The 20,206-nt window shown below is 40.2% G+C and overlaps 1 protein-coding gene across 1 annotated transcript in view; it reads left to right on the top strand.

Annotated features, from left to right (window-relative positions):
• Nucleotides 1-20,206, top strand: part of zmynd11 (zinc finger, MYND-type containing 11) — a 40,080-nt gene that overhangs the window by 11,968 nt on the left and 7,906 nt on the right. The window contains exons 3-10 of the mRNA XM_007901190.2: nt 492-653; nt 1,047-1,124; nt 7,000-7,092; nt 8,071-8,158; nt 9,707-9,762; nt 10,460-10,537; nt 12,948-13,066; nt 18,304-18,511. Of these exons, the coding sequence (XP_007899381.1) occupies nt 492-653; nt 1,047-1,124; nt 7,000-7,092; nt 8,071-8,158; nt 9,707-9,762; nt 10,460-10,537; nt 12,948-13,066; nt 18,304-18,511 (882 nt within the window). The remainder of the gene's footprint in view (nt 1-491; nt 654-1,046; nt 1,125-6,999; nt 7,093-8,070; nt 8,159-9,706; nt 9,763-10,459; nt 10,538-12,947; nt 13,067-18,303; nt 18,512-20,206) is intronic.

Genomic DNA, 20,206 nt, shown 5'->3' with positions numbered 1-20,206 from the left:
CCATCTGGTGTTGGAAGTCAGAGCCACAGGGTTGTGGATGCACGTCATCATACTGTTGCACTATAAAACCCGATTGATGGATGCATAATTGTGTGGTTTTGATTACTTTTAACCAAATTATTAACTCCAGAACAAACCAGGAAATCTTGGTATGACTTCAGTCCTAATGTAATATTTTTTTTTGATTTGCCATGTGATTAACTTTGGTGGTGAAAAATGTCAAAATATCCGAGTGTTCAGTGGCTTAAAGTGGGTTTGGATGGCCATTGCGTTTAACAAAAACAGTTCAGTGAGCACAGTTGACATTCTGATAACTCAAACTGGTTCTGTTAGTACTCATTTGTCATTTCAAGATTATCATTGTTCACTTTGCGGTGTTCAGTCTTTCTCTCCAGCCTCTCTCCCTCATCCCCCCCCCAAAAAAAATGTGCTTCTGATCACTTCTAAATACTTGTGCTTAAGTTGGTTAACTTGTTTCTTTTGTATTGGAGGATTGGGAAGTAGAAAACCACGACTGGTATTGCATGGAGTGTCATATGGCAGGAGAGGTCTTGACTTGCGACTCTTGCTTTCGTGTCTATCACCCAAAATGTCTCCCGGATGAAGTCAGGCCACAGGACAGCAGTTCGCATTGGCAGTGCCAAATATGCAAAGTGAGTATAATTAGCCGTTAGTGGGACACTGCTGTGTGCAAATTAGATGTTATATTTACCTGCAGATACACACTTGTCATTGCAATTTACTGAAACTCTTTGAAGCCCTTTGTGACATTTCACCACAGTAGTTGTATCAAAACGCCACTGGTTTTGCTTCGAGGTGGTAGACTTGCCCCGTTTCCTGCGCTTAAAACCTTAAAACCTTCCTCTTTTGACTTCACTTTTCGACCTCCTCCCTTGCTCAACACGTCAACGTAAAGCGCTCTGAGACCTTATGCTATGTGGATGGCACTGTATAATTGCAAGTTGTCGTTGCTTTATGCTCTGGAATTGTATCCTATTTGTGATTATTGGTGGACCTTAATTTAAATGCATTTGTTTTGTTTTTAGAGCATGAAGAAGAAAAACACAGGCAAACAAGCTATGAGATCATATTTGGGATACATTGTTTCTCGCATGAAGGAGAGGGTGAGATTGCCAAACAAAATAACACTGTTTTCTGTAGTTTTCCATCTATGACTGTAATGAACCAACCCTTGCTTATTGTGCTTTTGGAATTTCATTTTCATCTTCTAATAATACTATAAGTTGCCGGTCTTTTTCTTTTCCCTCCCTCACTTTGTATGGACTTAACGGTGAAGAAAACTGTGCCCTAGATGAAATATTGCATTGAAAGCATTGCTGCTGTCCAACATACTAGTGTGAATCTTTTTCCATTTCCCACAACAGCCAACCTCATTGATTTGTTCTACACTACAGCCAGCTTTTATGCTGTGGAATGCAGTCTGCTTGTAATTGGTTGGAGACTGCCCAAACGCATTTCACTTGAATAAGTGGAAACTATCATCACTTCAGTCTGGACTGAATTTGAATGCAACTCCAGGGGTGAAATGGTGGTGTGTTTTAACCCACTTTTGACCTGATTCACTGATTTTTTTTTAAAAAAAGTTGCAGCTTTGCATGCTTGTGATTTCTGACATTGATCTTGCGAATAGAATTATCAATAAGTTTCTCTGGAGAAGTGAAATTGCTTTCCATAAAGTATAGAGGATTGAAGTGTCAGTTTGCGTTTCTGGTGGCTTAGCCAAAACCCACACTGATGCACTAAAAACATTTCTTTGGGAAATCTCAACATGCTCCACACAAGCTACAATTGAGGTCTGCACCAGTACACTAGGGAATTCATGATGAGGGACAGCCTCATCTGAGGACTATTTTGATGCTATAGTATCTGAAAGTGCCTTCTCGTAATTCCAGTACTTGTGTGATGTGTCTCTAAGGCAGGATTCTCCAATGGCTTTTCAGGATATTTTTCCCCACACCACTGAAACAATAACTGCATTTTCATAGATCAGATTGCGAGTTTTATACTGATCAGTATCTGGTGAAAGAGAGGTATTAACTACTACATAAAGAGCATTAGGGATCTCAAAGGCCTGGATCGATTCCTTTGTCTTTGCTGTGATGTTTTAACCTGTAAAATGTGCCTTGGCTTCAGTGCCCACACCAAGCAGGATAGATTGCACAGTAAATAAGCAAGACATGCAGAGTTAACATGTTTAAAAAGTCTGTGAACTTACATCATCTAATCTTGTAATATCAAATGTAATTATTCAAGGCCAGAAGATGGCCCTCTGTAATGGCTTTGTGCAGTTAAAGAAAAAGAGGTGAAGGAATTTAGACCTTCAGTTTCTATGTTCCACATTAAACAGACTAAGCATAGCATTGTGGCTAGATAAAGACCTAGGGAAGACCTAGATAGCAGGTACAGTTCAAGATCTACACTAATTATTGGAAAGAACACCTTATTCATCAACAACAACAAGATTACATTTGTATAGTGTCTTTCATGTCGGGAGGACGTCCCAAGGCGCTGGACAGTGTACAGCATTTCAGACCCAAGCTGAGGTCAGGGGGGTAAGGAAGGGGAGGAGAAGCGGGGTGGCCGATGGCATGGTCGAAGAGGAGGGTTTTGAGGCAGGACTTGAAGGAGGCTAAGGAGGGGGCGAGGCGGAGTGACTGGGGGATGGAATTCCAGAGATTGGGGGCAGAGTGGCTGAAGGCTCTCCCTCCAATGATGGGGCGGGTGAGTCGGGGGACGTGGAGCAGACCAGAGCCGGCTGAGCAGAGGGAACGGGTGGGTTGGTAGGGGGTTAGGAGGTCCAGAGGTAGGGTGGGGCGAGGCCATGGAGGGCTTTGTATGTGAGGACCGGGATCTTGAACTGGATCCTCTGAAGGATAGGGAGCCAATGGAGTCGGGCGAGAATGGGGGAGATGGGGTCACGGAGTGTGGTGCGGGAGAGGACACGGGCTGCAGAGTTCTGGATTATCTGCAGCCTGTGGAGGGAGGAGTTGGGAAGGCCGACAAGCAGAGCGTTTGCATAGTCGAGCCTGGAGCACTGTGTCCAACTGCAATTATCTTAAAAGCTGCCTATATTGCATTGCCTTTCAATGTAACGTATAACAACTTAAGAGAAATAATGCATCTTAATGAAATTTTGAGTTAATTGTGGCTACAAGTGAAAGGCTGCCCCATTTTAGCTTCTCACCTGTCCCTAGTACTTTCCAGAATTAGGTAAGCAGAATGCGTCCCTCCAGGGAGAGAGTGCGCATTCCATTCCAACAACCTATCGATTTCCATGTGTAGGTGGGTTGCATGGAAATCTCAGCTTGGTTCGGATACTCTTAGGCACAGTGATGGGTTGCTGCGTGTGTCAGACATCCGGTGACCCCCAAAAAGGGCTGTTCTCTAACTAGCCAGGGTGAGCAGTGTAATGTACCCATTTTTCTTTAACTGCACAAAGCCATTACAGAGGGCCATCTTCTGGCCTTGAATAATTACATTTGATATTACAAGATTAGATGATGTAAGTTCACAGACTTTTTAAACATGTTCGCCCACAAATATACAGTCAATTCACTTTACAGTGTGTTCTGTGAAGCGCTTTGGGACGTCCTCCCGACGTGAAAAGCGCTATATCAAATGCAAGGATTATTATTATTATTATTATTATATACACCAACAATTTGCACTTACATTAGCAGGGTAGCTTTTCAGAGCGCTTAGCAGTGGCGGAGACTGACTCCGAACCAGGGGAGGGGGTGGCAGGAGGTGTGTATATAAGTGGATATATAATCAAAACCCCTGATTGTCGAACCCCCTGGGATGTTTTTCCAATGTGAAGGGCGCTTTACAAGTGTAATTTGTTGTTGTTGTTGTTCACCTTAAAGTCATCCATGGTTTGGAGTGACCCATCTGTAGATCTATCAGCAGACATCATCCCAGTTTCTGCTCGAGAACCTGAGATGTAGCAGCCTGAATGATCAACAGACTTTCCTTTCGGGAGAGATGTTTATGTCCGCAGTTTCCCCTGATCCCCGAGAGCTTAAATTTACAGCTCCAGAGCATAAGAGTATGCAGTTGAGAGAAAAAAAACACATTGAATACACTGCTGACCAATCTAATGTATTGTGTTTTCTTTTGAAAGTGCATCATAGGTGTCCATCCTACTTGGGTGTTCGACTAATGAGTTTCATTTGATAGAACCAAAGAGGTTACAAATCACTTTCAGTGGCAGCCAATGTGGTGAAGCAGCAATTTGAAAACAACAAAAAAAATGTTGTGATGTATAGCCAGAACATTTCTGTACAAGCCTCCACATGTTCCACTAGGCTCAACAAACCCTGCTCAGAAACTTCTGTTACTTGATGTAGCTGTTGAGAACAGGCTAACAGTTGGGTGGTAGAAGCAAAAAGATTGATGCTTTATTAGATAGAACACTGCAGTAAAGGATGAGCTATGATGTGCTGAATAGTCACATCGCATCCCTTCCTATATCCGTATAACAACTACATCTGCCACACGATACTCTTCTCTGGTTTTCTGGTTCCCTTAGGCTCTGACAGAGAGCGCAGAGACCGATAGTAGGGTAAGGCACTAAAAGTAACTGAAAGCCATTGGAAAGCCCTGTCTTATTTTCACAGCACGGAGATCTGGGAGGTAAGTGGGGGGTGTCTTCAATGTTATAGTGTCAACATTATCTTCATGGGAGGCTGTCCCTTATGGTGGATTTCCCAATCTTCCAGTACCAGTGCGGAACTCAATCCTCAATGTGGCCGATGTCTTTGATTTGAAGAATGAAGTCCATACAAGGTGGGTAATCTTATCTGTCACTTTTTAGACCACACCAACACGATAATTAAATGCGTTCGATTTGATCTTTTTTGTTGGTTCTCCCCACTCGTGGAATGAATTTCTCTTAATCCCGAATATTCTCTGTATAATTCAATTAAATATTTGTTGGCTCCAACTGTAGTTCACTCATTGTTTGTTTTCACAGTTGTTGATTTAAAAGAAGAGACAAAAGTGCGTACAGAACAGATTGTGTTTCAGTTTGTATGAGGCAGGTTTGTCGTCTATATTAACCGTAGAAACAGGTCCAGAATCTTTGGGACTTGGGGTTTAATTCAGGGTAGTCAAATAAATCTCAGGCTTAGTTTATTAATGGTTAAGTGGGTTTAGTAAAGGTAATTAGTCAATTCACTTTACAGTATAATCTGCAAAGTGCTTTGAGACGTCTCGAAGACGTGATAAGGCGCTATATCAAATGCAGGGATTATTATTATTAATTTACTACAGTGTACATGAGTATACAGTCCCAAGTTATTGTGAATTTAACTGTGTTGGAACTGCAAATATCTCAGTAGAGGTGTTCTTCTGGCATTGATATTCATTATCAGAGTAATCCTGTAATGTTTTTTAATTGGATTTTTTGATGCATTTTCAGTTTAGAGCAGAAAAAGGGATTAATTTTGCTTTATGGTATATCAAGATAAGCACAAACATGGACATTTGAAATCTTTAGGTTACAGGTCCTACAGTATTATCCTCATTCATACAAGACTGGTTTGATGTAGGCAGATGCATCACATGTAAGAGAATACAGAAAACCAAGAGACTGCCTTTAACTTGTTGCTGACTTTACATGTAAATCTAGAGAATCTCTACTTGGGTTTGATTCTCAGTCAGGGTGAAATATTGGGCAAGTTTCCTTATTCCACACGCCGCTATTTACCTAGCAGTAAGTAGGAACCTGGTTGTTAGTCAATTGGCAGACCACTTTTCCAAGGATAATAATCCCTTCAAAATAATAAATATAATTTAAAAAAGTAATGTGGTCACTCAATCCACTGGTGGTGGGACATTGCTGTGCGCTATTCGCTGCCGCGTTTCGCCCACAAAATATACAGTCAATTCACTATACAGTTTATTCTGTGAAGCGCTTTGAGACGTCTCGAAGATGCGATAAAGCGCCATATCGAATGCAAGGGTTATTATTATTATAAGGATGAAAACGGAGAAAGGGATTTTGTTTCCTCACAAACCGTAACCAATTTCATGATAATTAAAATGCATTCATTTCTAAATCATTAAAAACAATCTAATTGAAAATGTCTCTCATGATCCTTGTTATGTAAATCGTATGAGTGACCAAATGAAAAGAAAGATTTCTACATATTTACAGAAGGTATGATGAAAAACATCATAGTGATGAAATAGCTTTTTCTTATCAGCTAAGGACTTATACAGGGAACCAGGCTTAAGTTAGTTAATAAACAATTTTGCACAGAAATACAAGCAATGACAGACTTTTTAGGAGTTTATTGGCACATTACATTAGTGTATTGTGTTGCAATATACTGTGTTGCAGCTTGGGACACCTGCGTTCACCTGAGATTTTCCACACTGAATGCTTGATCTCAGTTAATATGGTCTGAAGCAGCAATTCTATTGAGATGGAACAATCAGAGGGAGATTGATCCACAGAGTTCTGTTCAGGCACACCGACCATTTACCTGTGCACTTTACAGCATGTAATTAGAGAGGTCTAAGAGACAGTGCTGAACTCTTTGGAAGCTGTGCATGTTTTTAGAGTAAAGATATATGGAGAAAAAGATGAACCTCAAAAAGACTGTACCGTGTATCTTTATAAAGAGGACCTGGGTTCAGGCAGAGCGAAACCTTAGACAAGTTTCCTTACACCTTTGTTTACCTAGCAGAAAGTAGGAACCGAGTTGTTAGTCGATCGGTGGATCGCTTTCTGGGTGTAATAATCCCTTCAAAAAAAAATAAAGTGGTCACTCAATCCCCGACTGTTTGTGGGACACTGCTGTGTGCAATTTAGCTGCCTCGTTTCACCCACAAAATATACAGTCAATTAACTTTACAGTAACTAATCCAGGATCCACAGTATCCTATATTGAAAATCTGTTCAGGTCTATTTCAAATTCCAATTTTCCAACTTGCCAAATAAATGGAATTGTTTTGTTGCATTCTCTACAGGCTACAGAACTTGGTAAAAAAGGAAAGGAGAGTAAACACCCCATGTATAGAAGATTGGTGCACACACCTATGGATGTTACCACCATACAAGAGGTAGGTAAAGCACGGCAAAAGTCTGACCAGTATCTAATTTTATAATCTGAATTCATTACCCATCAATGCCATAGTTTCTTGTATGTTTTAGTTACCAATACAGTTCACCGATTTCTTATGAGTATCTGTTGGCTTCAAGACTTGGTCCTATTTCTAAAAGAGGATTGCTTGTTGTCTTTTCTACACCCCAAACTCCATTGCTAGCATGTATCTGTGTAATTACCCCTTGGAACTGGAGTTGCTACTAAATTCCACTGCTTTTCCCTGGGCAATCTGTTCTACATATTCACCACCCTCCCTGTAAAGTAGTTAATCCCAACTATTTGGCTGTCTGTCCCATGACCTCGTGTTAATCTCTTGACCATCTGAAACATTATTATTCCAAAAAGGGGTGGAAAACCGTAATTTGGTTGATTCAAAACAGCTGGATTACAGGTCATTGACTCAGCAGCTGGTTTGGAGATCATTGACTTCTGACTTTTATTTTCCACTTTGGGAAACTACTTAGCACCTTTGGCAAATACATCTCAAATCACATCCCATTGTGAAGAATTGGGAGGGTGTGATTGACAAAAATTCCTCTTTTCTATTTAAAAGTCGAACGTCCTTCAAAGACTGAAGGAGGTCATGCTTAAAGTAGAGCATCAGCACTTTGGGACATCCTCCTGATGTGAAAGGCGCTATACAAGTGTAATTTGTTGTATCCATCAGTCCAGTTTATTTACTGAAGAATATGAGTGCGAAAAGCTCAGGGTTAGAGATATGGTGGAGCAGCAAACACAACAACGACCCAATTTGCTCCATTCAGGGCAGGTGTCACAGTAATGTTCAATGTTGTGCTCCTGCTAAGAATATTGGGCTATTAGGGAAGAGCATTGGTCTTGTAACCTCAGGGACACTGTCTGTCTCGGAGGTGAAATGGCAAGTTGTTTTAGTGGTCAAATACCATTTTATTTTATTTCTTGATTTGCCTTGCAGAAAGTGAGTGAAAACAAGTACAAAAGTTTTGAGGAGTTTAAAGCTGATGCCCAGTTGCTTCTTCACAACACCATACTTTTCTATGGAGGTGAGATGATTATTTTTATTCAATCTTATTTTTTTTGAGAACAGAACCTAACGGCACGGTTGCTGAATGTGCTGGTGTGTGGCAGTTTTGTGCAAGTAGTCACCCACACATATGAAGTGAGTTACTATTGTGGGGCAGAACAGTGCATTTTCTTTGGATCCCTGGGGAAATGTAAGGGAGAGCTGATCGATTTTATTCTTGCAAAATCCCTGTCTTATAAAGCATCATTAGTAGAAAGAAAATAGGAGCTAGGCCACTGTCTGGCTGCTTAATTGGAACTAAGTACACATTACTGCTTGAAGTGCAGCACTTCAAGATCCACACACTCGTGTTCAAATCGCTTCACTCCCTGGCACCTCCCTACCTTCTCCGACCTCCTCACTCCCCCGATCCACCACCCAGCGCCTCTGCTCGATTGGCACAGGCCTGCTGCTCGTCCCTCGCGTCCTCCGCTCCAACATCGGAGGTCGCGCTTCCAGCTACTACACCCCGAAACTATGGAACACTCCCTCAATCCCTCCGCCTTGTAGCCCATTTGTGCCCAGCAATGCCCCACAAACAACCATAACGTGACTGAGCAGTTGATCTGAAGGATTGTTGGCCAGGATACTGGGAGAAATTGCCTTCTCTTTTTGAAGTGTTGCATGATCATAAATGTCCACCTGTTCAGACAGTCGGACCTTGATTTAACATCTGAAGGAACACTGGCAGGGAAGTACTCCAGCCTCTGTATAACATAAATGTGTCAGACTACAGTCAATACTGAATACACAACCTATAATAAAAAACTAAAACACTTTCGAAATAAAAAGGAGGGTATACAGTTTTAGGGGGTAGGGAGAGATGAGGTGGCACAAAAGTACATTTTCAAGAACAATTTGCCTTAATTTAGTTCTGTATTGTAACGGTGCTCATGATATCTAAGAGACCTTATCACTAAGTTTTTTTTCCGGCACGTTAGGAGCAGATCTCTGGATCTGCTGGACCTTTAGTGGTTAATAAACTGGGAAGTAAAAGCAATTCCACACCAAAGCTCCCCCACAGAGCCACTTGATCCAGGTGCGATAGAGAACACAAAGCTTTCTCTATGCGTTACATTTTTGGCAAGGATCCTAGGAGTCTGTAAATAAAAAAAGTAGATAGGTACAGATTACATTTTAATAAGCCTGGAGCGTTTTGTCTTTGTATAGACCAAGAACTATGTGTAACCATATCTCTCAGTGACGTGGATAGTCTGAGACTGCTCGCTTACCAAATGCTCAACCCATGTGCTTGAACTCCACTGATCATCCTAGTTTTGCGTGCTTTCTCTCATGTTCCCTCTTGCTCACCAGAAAGCACACAGGCTTATTTCCTAATTAAAAAAGCTTTTAAGTTATGTGCTTGTAAGCAAGGTCTGGCATGTCAAAAAAGAGAAATTACAGTATATAATTTCAGAATCTTTGGGGAGAGACGGGGAGGGGGTGAGGGGGGAGAGAGAGAGAGAGCTTTCAATATTTAAATGTATTTTTTTGTTAATCCATGTTTATTCCTTTTTTTTATTGGCAGCTGAGAGTGACCAGGCAGAAGTAGCCAGGGCTCTCTTCAAAGATACTTGTCACGAGGTAAGCAACAGAATCCGAAGGAGTTAAAAAATCCTATAAATTGTACAAATCATATTTTTATTCTAAAGGGTAAATTCTAAAGGTGAATGGGACTGAATGGATTGTTATTTCAAAGACCCAGCACAGACATGGTGGTTTGAATGGCCGCCTTCTATGCTGTAAATTTCTATGATTCTGTCAGATCTCATCTTTAATATTTACGTTTTCCCGCTCAGCAATGTCATCCGCAGGAATAGGGTTAACTTTCACACCCAATTCTATCTGCCTCCAAACTCTATTCAAGGAGCAATTCACAATTGACCAAATTCTTGATGAAAGCTAACTTTCTCCAGTTGAATGTTAACACCACAGAGGCTCTCCTTTTCACTCTCATTCTGTGAAAGGTTTATTAGTAGGTTTGGTATCCCTGCAAAATACACAGAGCAATTTGCAATATGTTTTTGCTTTATGATAAATCATAAGTTACAATATTTTGCTAATCTTTTGTATTACTTGATAAGTAGTCTGTTTTTGCACTAAATAGCCATTTTTTTCATAGCCCTTTGTGGAAGGAATAGTAGCCTTTATAAAGAATTGGTGAAGAATTTTTTAATGTTTTATATAGAAGTTTGTTTTATATTGGGGTAACTCCTACTTTGAATTTTGGTATAAATGATTTGCGGCTAACTGCTGCTGATGTTTACATTTTCTTTTCCAGTTAGCAGAGCTTCAGCTGTGCAAGAATTGTTTCTACTTGTCAAATGCACGACCAGAGAACTGGTTTTGCTACCCTTGTGTAAGTGAGTTTTATATTTTATATTTAAACCTTTGGAAACAGAATTGTTCCTGGAGCGTAACAATGCACTCGGGTTGAATGTAGCTACATTTAGAAGAATCTCCTCTCTCTGCAAACATGACAGTTTGCCTAAATTCCAACCATAGAAGATCATTTGCTGTCTTCAGTAACCATTCCATATTGAGAATTTTAGCTATGATTTGTGACACTTTGACAATCTTATCCTCTTGTAGTGTTGAACCCAGACCAGCTGCTGCTGTCACTGTCTAAACTCACTTCCAATAGGAACCTTGCATTCACTCAAGAATGAAGATGTTTTTAATCTCATCAGTCTAGGCTACGTGCAGACTGGTCCCGGAGGTGAAAACACAGTATATTAACACCGCTGCGCCATCATATCACAAGCTTGTGCATTAAAATAACAAATGTTTATTGTTCTGAGTTTAGTCTCGCAATCTGACCTGCACGCGCTGAACTCTAGGACGCTGTCCAATGTAATAAAGGTATTGTTCCTCAGCAACAACATCCCTCCACTTCATGATTTCTTGTGTCCCTTGCAAGAACAGGGATTGGCTCTAGGCCTCTAAGCACATAAAGCACAGGATCATTTTAAGTCTCCCATGTTTTTTCACCCCAATCAAATACAGTATACAATGGTGTACCATAACCCCCGCCCATCCCCGATGGGTGACTCCATATTGAAAATCAATTTAACATTTTCTTTTACATCCAAATTACTTTTTTGGCCTCTTTCAGTTAAATAGGATATTTACTGCCACTGTTCCCAAACTACTGGAGTCTTTGCACCCATTTTAAGCTGCAGAGACGAGCATGGACTATATATAGGCTTTAACAGTTATTTCATCTCTTTGGTTTGGGCTGGGTTCACAACAAAGCCCCAGCGGTGCAAAAACATTAAGACCCCCAGTGAATCACTCGATGATGTACTCTGTAATATTAAGTGGAAATGATAAATTCCCTAATTAAGTTATAAATTATGGTTTCTGAAATTCCTTCATTACTTCTACTATAATCTCTTAAAAAAAGTAATAGTTTATTATTGAGGCAACTGTATCAAACTAATTGTTGCTTAATACTTAATGTCTAAAGGGAGATAACTGTATATATTGCTGATGCTTCTTGGTCATTGATCCATTCCTTTATGTTTCAAATTACATATGAGACATCCTGAGAACAGATGATTTTTGTAGCATTTCCCTCCAGTGGCAACACAAAGATTCTCCAATCTTGGAGTACAGCCTCATTGATCATCTGCGATCAGATCACAGCTTGTGTTGCAATTTAGATAAATGGAGTTGCCTTTTAATGAGAAGAGTATTGTTATTAATGGGATCTTTAGGGCCTGTGATAATATTAGACAAGTTGTAATAAGTAATGAGTTTTCCATAGTTAGCAGATGCTTTCAGACTCACAAAAGAAGCAATGATAAAGCATCTGTTGAAATGTCTGTCTTGGGGCCACTACTTATTCGGTTACATTGATGATTTCCCTAAACTGCGTTTCCACTCTAGAGTCTTTATAATATGCCAAAGATGCAGTGTATTCACCCAACCATTAGTTTTGAGGGAGACTGTATTATTAACGTAATAATGCCAACCGTTTTATTCTAAGTGAACTCAAATTTAATGGAATGAAATTTGCGGTTCTTGGTCCTTAACATCGAATGACAAATAGCGAAAGGGGAGAAACAGTATTTGATTTGTAGATCGTGACTTTCGGCAGCTGGTTAGTGGATAAAAATAACTCAGAACATCTAGGAACCCACTCACAGCAGTTGAATGTCCTGGGTTAGACATCCAATGCCATAGGACCCAGTTTCTCTGACTCCTACCACTGCGAATGTTGTACAAATGGAGAAGAGGGGAGGGGATAGCTCATTAGATGTGATAAATATTACACGGAAGGCGAATTTCATCCCAGTATGATATCTTACAATGAATTACAAGGCAGCAGTCAATGGAATAGAAATAGTCAGTTGAATAGTCCTGTTAATGATGCAAACCACAGGGGCAAATTGTGAGCTGTTTTTGAGAAACTGGCCTGTGATTAAATATGCTGGTTTATATCCCGCAGTAGCTATTTGTTCCTATATTATTATAGTGAATAAAAGAAATCTTTTCTATTCATTTTAAACTGTAATGTAACAGGTTATAAGTAAAGGAAGACAAATGATGATTTGATATGTCTGAAGCTTTGTGACCTCGTGTTACTAGTACTTTTTAAACGATAACCGATCATAGTATTATTTTCACAAGGCCAACGTTCTAGCAAACAAGCCTATGGCAGGGTGGCAAAGAATTAAATTTAGTGCTTAGTGACGCATTAATTGTATCTTCATTTCTTTGTATAAGGCAAGTATTCCATTATTGAGGTGGGCTTTCTTCTTTAGGTTCCCAATCATGAGTTGGTGTGGGCTCGGATGAAAGGCTTTGGGTTTTGGCCTGCCAAAGTCATGCAACGTTCCGGAAATCAGGTGGACGTACGCTTCTTTGGACACCATCATCAGAGGTGCAGTACTTTCATTTATTTGCAAACCTGTCAATTTNAAAAAACGTAGTGAAAGTTTACTACATTTTGCCACGCTAAATGTGTATTTGCATAACTGGTTCTTGTAGACAAAGCCATTTAAGCAAATTAACGTAAGGAACAAAATTGAACGGAATAGTGTGGAACATAATCTAGAGTGGATTAGTTGCGTACCAGTAATATCTTATTGTTGCTGTTCTTGTGCATAGGATTGAGCAGTAGATGTGATTGGATTGATAGCTGCTCAATGTTCCTTGACATCAATCATGGAAATGGATTGTGTGGTCCTTAACCGCAAAAGCTGAAAGATCCAATTAACAATGTCCTAAATTTCAAATCTGTGCTTAATATGGCAGGGCACATTTTCTTAGCCTGCTACGCATTTGCTGCGTGTTCAATTAGATTTTCAGCAGGCGAAAATTCCTCAGTCCAGGCTCATACGGGCAGGATATTGGGCCCTTTTGTCCGTCCCATCATGTGCGACAATTATCTAGCTTTAAAGAGGATCAGATTAAGGTAGTTATTTGGGTAGCTACTTTAGTTGGTCTACAGTGGAGTATATATACATATATATAGTGGTGTCCTGCAGCTCAGTGGTTAGAGCACTAACCTTACAAGCGAAAGACCTGGGTTCTATTCCAGGCAGGGCAAAATGTTGGGCAAGTTTCCTTACTCCACACACCTCTGTTTATCCACCAGTAAGTAGTAACCCAATTGGAATTAGATGGATTATTTTTCCGGGGATATTCCTCAAAAAAAAATTCCATGACTGTTTGTGAAACCCAGCTGTGCTCAATTGGCTACCGGTTTCGCCCACAAATATACAGCCAATTCACTTTACAGTATATTCTGTGAAGCGCTTTGTGACGTCTAGAAAACTACTAAAGGGTTTATACTTCGATTTCACAGTGCGTTTCCTTATACAATTGTTTGTTCTATGAAGATTTTTTAAAATGTATTTTCTTTGGAAAGTTCTTCCTACAAAAATACCAATTCCAGCTAGGATATTTCGCAACACCAAATGCTGGTCTATCTCATTTGGTGTCATCTACCTTGAAAGAATTTTTAGGAACTGCATTCACTATTAAAGGTCTAAATGTTAGATCCCTTTTTGGTTCTAAGCTTCACCTGCCTGTCTTTCCCTCTATCCCATAAATTCCCGGCAGGGCGAAACCTTGGGCAAGTTTCCTTACTCCACACGCCTAATAATAATCCCTCCAAAAACAAGACAATAACAAATTGGTCATTTTCAATCCACGACTGTTTGTGGGACATTGCTGTGCGCAATTGGCTGCCGCGTTTCGCCCACAAAGATACAGTCAATTCACTTTACAATATATTCTGTAAAGCGCTTTGAGACGTCTAGAAGACGTGAAAAGCGCTATATCAAATGCAAGGATTATTATTATTATCGTTCCCAAAATATTATCTCTTAATCCAGTTATGCTGTTTCTCAAAATAGTCCTCTGGCAACTTACTGAAGAAACTTTGTTTTAGTAAAATGCTGAATAAATTACTCCCCTCCCAATAATAATAATAAACCTTGCATTTGATATAGCGCCTTATCAAATCTTAGAGACATCTCAAAGGGCTTCACAGGATATACTATAAAGTGAATTGATTGTATATTTTGTGGGCGAATAGCATGAGAAATACATTTTTAACTTGGTGAAAGCATAAAACATGAGGTTGAACCTAAAACTGATTAATTTTGATAAATCTACATTTACTGCAAAGGTTCACATCAGATTTACACTCCGTTTCAATGACAGGTTACATTCTGCCAAAGCCTTCCTTGCATGTNAAAAAAACTGTTTCAAAACTGCTTTATTGCTTTATTTTCTTTTTATTTCATATTACTTTTAAACAATCCCACGATGCCACTTTTTGGTGGATGGGAGCTGAGAGTTTATCAGTCAGTGATCTGTTAGTCACCACTTGCGCAAGTGAGATAATTATCTAACCCATCTTCAGTTGAATCTATATATACTTCACTTGCAAAAACAGTCTCCGTAATGCGACAGGTAAGGTGAGTTGCCACGGAGAATAATTCCCTGAAGTTGACTGATGATAAGATGTACTGTGATAAACAACAACAACAACAAAATGACATTTGTATAAGGATGTACAGTACTGTTGAACTTTGGCTGGTTGACTTAACTGGCTGGCTTCCCCAGTTGGCAGTGGCTGCTGCTTCTCCCCACATGTTACGTGAGCTATTACTGCGTCATTTGGCACACTTTGGAGATCTTTGTACTTTATGTCCTTGTGTATACAGATCCATACTTGCACAATAATTAATAATTAAGTGCAGTTGCATGTTGTTGAGTCCCTGTCGTAACGAACACTTGAACTCAATAATCACGAGGTCAGTTACATGAGGACTTAGTGTGGTACTTGTTGGGAATACGGAAGCCGATTCACATTGGATAATCTGAATTCATGCAATGATTGTCCCTGTCAGTCAAGCGGTAATTGGAGTCCTGTAGCTCAGTGGTTAGAGCACTCGCCTTGCAAGCGAGTCACCTGGGTTCAATTCCCGGCAGGGCGAAACCTTGGGCAAGTTTCCTTACTCCACACAGAGCTTAATAATAATCCCACCAAAAACAATAATAAATTGGTCATTTTCAATCTACGACTGTTTGTGGGACATTGCTGTGCGCAATTGGCTGCCATGTTTCGTCCACAAGTATACGGTCAATTCACTTTACAGTATATTCTGTGAAACGCTTTGAGATGTCCAGAAGACGTGAAAAGCGCTATATCAAATGCAAGGATTATTAATTATAAGTCACCAACTTGTGCTTGAATTGTTTTATTAAAAGTCTGTGGTTGTTGATAAGATAACTTTGTTACGTCCATTAAGCAATTTGATTTGTTAAATCCTAACTGCCAGTATTATGTAGCATGTATTCCAATAGCCCCTTAATATGAAGTACTCTGATATCCTGATTATATTAGATATCGTATCATTATTAGATAACACACATTTTATTGCTTATTTGTAGAAAATAACCTGTAAAATAAGGTCATTTATTTTGGAGGATTTGGGATCAAATTTTGAGATAAATGTCGAGAGAATTGAACAAAGGTGAACAAGGTTTATGGCACAATGTAGATTCTATATAACTATTGAAAAAAAATTAACCGTGATGCTTTCCTCCTCCGTAAAGGTGCGAAGTTCAATATCAGCCACAAACCTTCAGCGACTTACATTGCTAATTTTGTTTAAACTGCTCTGGAGCAAATAGTTGGCTTTTAAAAAAGAAGTCAGTAAGAAAGGGAATTCTGCAGAAAGCTTCAGTGTTAGTTCTGCAGAGCCTAGTGATGAAATGTTGCAGTGATGATTGTGAAATACTGGGTGGTTCAGTAGGAGAACACACTCGCTTCTCTGGTATCTTAGTTCGATTCCAAACCTCTCGGCAAGTTCAATAAAATGTGAGTTTGGGCAGTGCCAGTCTATTTCCTAGTGCGTAGGCATGAACTCACAGCGCAGAATGCCTCTGATTTTCAGTCTCTCAGGCTCCAGAGTGGCTGATGTAAATTGAAATGCAGTTAGGGTGTTCTTTTGGTGTTACTATTGAGGCACGTTGCTTGGATAGAGTTTAAGCGACTGGAGTAAAGGGAACTTTAGGGACACTACTTGATGCTGGTATTGGATGCACAAAATAATAATGATACTAATTGTATTTGATAGAGTGTCTTCTGTGCCAAGGGGACAGAAACTTGCATTTACCTAATACCTCTCACAAATATAATGTCTTGGGAGTGTTAAAAAGCGCTTTGCAGGATTTACTGTAATTGTAATGATTGTGAAGTGTTTTTGACAGTAAAATGGAGAGAAACTATTTCCATTGGTATGGTGACTGGAGGCCATAAATATAAGATAGTCACAGAAGAGCGAGAGTTTGGGGATATGGAATACCCTACCAAATAAGGTGGTGGAGGCAAGGTCCATTGTGGGTTTCAAGGTGGCAGTAGACAGGTATATAAAACCTTGAAAAGGTATGGAGATAGGGCACAGGGATTGAATGACCAACTTGCTCCGAGAGCTGGTGCAGACTCAATGGGCCACATGGCCTCCTGCATTGTAAATTTCTTTGATTGTGCATTTTGTAAGCAAATGCAGAGGTCAATTTTGTAAACAACAATATTTAACAAACAACCATGAAGTGAATGACAATTTTATTTGAAGGATTGCTGGACAGAAAACTGGGGAAAAACTCCCTTCTCTTGAGTAGTACCATGGGATCTTTAACGTTGACCTGAACAGGCAGAAGGGATTTCAGTTTAATGCTTCATCCAAAGGACGGGAGATTAGGAAAATTGGAGATGGCTCTTTTTCTCACGACTAACATTGTTTATCTTAATGAAAACCAAAATTCATAAACGCTGGAAATGTGTTACAAGTAGAGAAATTGCTGGAAATAATAAGCATTCGAAAGCCATATTAATATTCTGTCTGTGACTGTTCATCAGAACTGCAGCTCAGTTCATTTTTTACTGCACTTGCCGTGGCATAATGTTTTGACTAAAACTAATTTGTCGTCTTTAGATCGCCTTTCATTAATTAAGTCTTCTACCTAAATCTCCGTGCAATATTTTTTGTGACGTACAAAATGTAATTTACTCTATTCTTTTTTTTAACAAAAATAATCAGTAGCACATCGAATTCTAAAACATTCCACCAGAAAAATGGGAGCCATCAAGCCCTGTTTGCTTTGACCACGTGAGTCGCCTAATCGAATCCCACTATTGGGTTCGCTCCCCGTACACTTAATATTTCTCTTTTCAAAGCATCTTCCTTCCAATATCGTTGACAAACTCTGCTTGGCAGGCCTTCACTGTTCTGTAGCCGTCTGTTGTGAGAATTGGAAGAGCAGCTGCAGGTGAATTCTGCTCCACTTTCTCCATCGTTTTCATTCCGCCTGGTGGAGGACCTTGGCCTCTGCTTGTGACGTGACTGAAGGCCAGGGGCCAGGTCCTTGCCAAGAGAGTAAGAGCCGTAGATGATGCAAATATCCACCTCGCCTTTCTGTTTCAGCATGCGTAAGATTTAAATGTGTAAGATTAACACATTGTTAGTGTGAATACCGCATGATTCATTACGATCATGAGGACGAATTTTGTGGTGCGGTTAAATTCTGAGCTTAATGTGACATTAGCTACCCTTTGTTGAAGTAAAGATGAGTTGTGACTTGGAGCCTCTTTGTTGACAGGGCCTGGATTCCATCAGAGAACATCCAGGACATTAATGTTAACGTTCACCAGCTGGCAGTAAAGCGGAGTCTAGGATGGAAGAAGGCATGCGATGAGCTTCAGCTACACCAGCGCTTTGTCCACGAAGGACGATTCTGGAAGAGTAGAGCGGAGGATCGAATTGAGGAAGAAGCAGAATCCAGCATCTCTTCCACCAGTAACGAACAGGTGGGTTTGCAGCCTGAACGCTAATTATAATAGTAATAATAATAATTATAATCCTTGCATTTGATAGAGCACCTTTTATGTGGAGAAGATGTCGCAAACATTTTGGTAGGATTTACTGTATAGTGTAAAAGCTACATTTTGTAGATGAAAGCAGCATCTTACGCACAGCAACGTCCCACAAATAGCCAAGAAGTGAATGACCAATTTTATCTGCACAATCGTAAATTTTAAGACTAAATTGCCTGCATCCTCTCCAGTATTGGGGATGTCCTTCCTTGGCACTGGTGTCAGAGCGCTGCTCAGAACATCAGGCTGGGCGTTCACTTCCTGTGAAGTATCCTCTATCCTATGAATATAACTTCCAGAAGCTTCCAGAATAACTTTCTTTGCTGTTGCCGCACACATTGTGTTGTACTCCACTTGTTTGCTGACTCTATAAGAGGAAGTTGTTAGTCTCCAAGTGAATGACTGATCGTTGTTTGGCCACTGGTGAGATACCACAAGACGCAATAAAGGAAATGAGTTGTCTTTGCCCATTCCTGCTACATTCCCACAGGCCAATGATTTTTCCCTTAGGCCAGCGATTCCCGTAGGCCGGCTCGATAATAGAAAGCAAGAATGGAAATGTAAAATATTCCTTATGCTGAAATAACTAGATATATTTTAGCTATATATATTTATTTGTGCAGTTGAGAAAATCTGATTCTTAATCCAATTGGCGTGTGGGTGCCCTGTGGAACCACAGATTGCGTGTGTTAGCAAAGACTGAATGGTTGCGGTCCAGAAAAAACACTGGATCCTTATGAAAACAGACTGGATCGTTGCGATCTAAAGAAAGACTGATCATTGCTTGTTTAAAATGCTGATCTAGAAAATGACTCGGTCGCTGTGATCCAGAAAAAGTTCTGGATCATCAAGTCGGCCTTTTTTTAGTGCTGCAAGTTGGCTGTTTTCTGCCGTCACATGCAGTGACCGTGTAATCAGTGACTTGGCAATGCTGCGGTGGCCTGACTGGTGAATGTGCCCTGTTATGAGGCTGGTCGTGATTTCATTGACTTGGTACCGAGTTATCACAAGGCTTTTTACAGTATTGCCTCCAGTTGTGTTTACGCTCGTCGAAACCATCTCCCACAGTATTCTCACAAATCCCTTGTAACATCAACTTAAAAATACTCGCGAAAAAAAATTCGAAGCTCTGAGCACAACAAAACAGCTGGCAGTCATGTCACTAAGGAGTGAATCTACAGGATATTTTACTCTCAAGCCAATAGCAAAATTACTGGCTCAGTAGCGGCAGGAGACAAAATTGTAGTGCTGGTGAGGGCTTCAGCAAGGCAATTAATTGGCTTTTTTAAGATGTACTTTTGCACTGATGTTTGCAATGATCATGAATAACATTTACATAGGGGAGGTGGGGGGTAGTTTCAAACCACTTCATAGAGCTGACTGCACACCAGAGCTGGGGGAGCTGAGTGGGTTCAGAGGCGTGAGAACGAGGATGAACGATCGAAAGGCCTGAAGGCGTTCTTTTTTTAAAAGGTGGTCCCCATTTCAAGTGAAAAATAGTTGTTGTAAATAAAAATGTCAATAGTCCTACACAAAGCCCACAATCTAGTCGTCTGGGTTCCTGAGTCATTCCACCTTCTACCTTTCCCCACCCAAGATATCGGAAATGTTTGAAAAACAGGCTGTGCA

Source organism: Callorhinchus milii, unplaced genomic scaffold (assembly GCF_018977255.1).
Source record: "Callorhinchus milii isolate IMCB2004 unplaced genomic scaffold, IMCB_Cmil_1.0 Scaffold2, whole genome shotgun sequence".
Classification (NCBI taxonomy): Eukaryota; Metazoa; Chordata; class Chondrichthyes; order Chimaeriformes; family Callorhinchidae; genus Callorhinchus; species Callorhinchus milii.
Note: the sequence above shows the minus strand (reverse complement) of the source record. Positions and strands in the feature narration are given on the sequence as shown.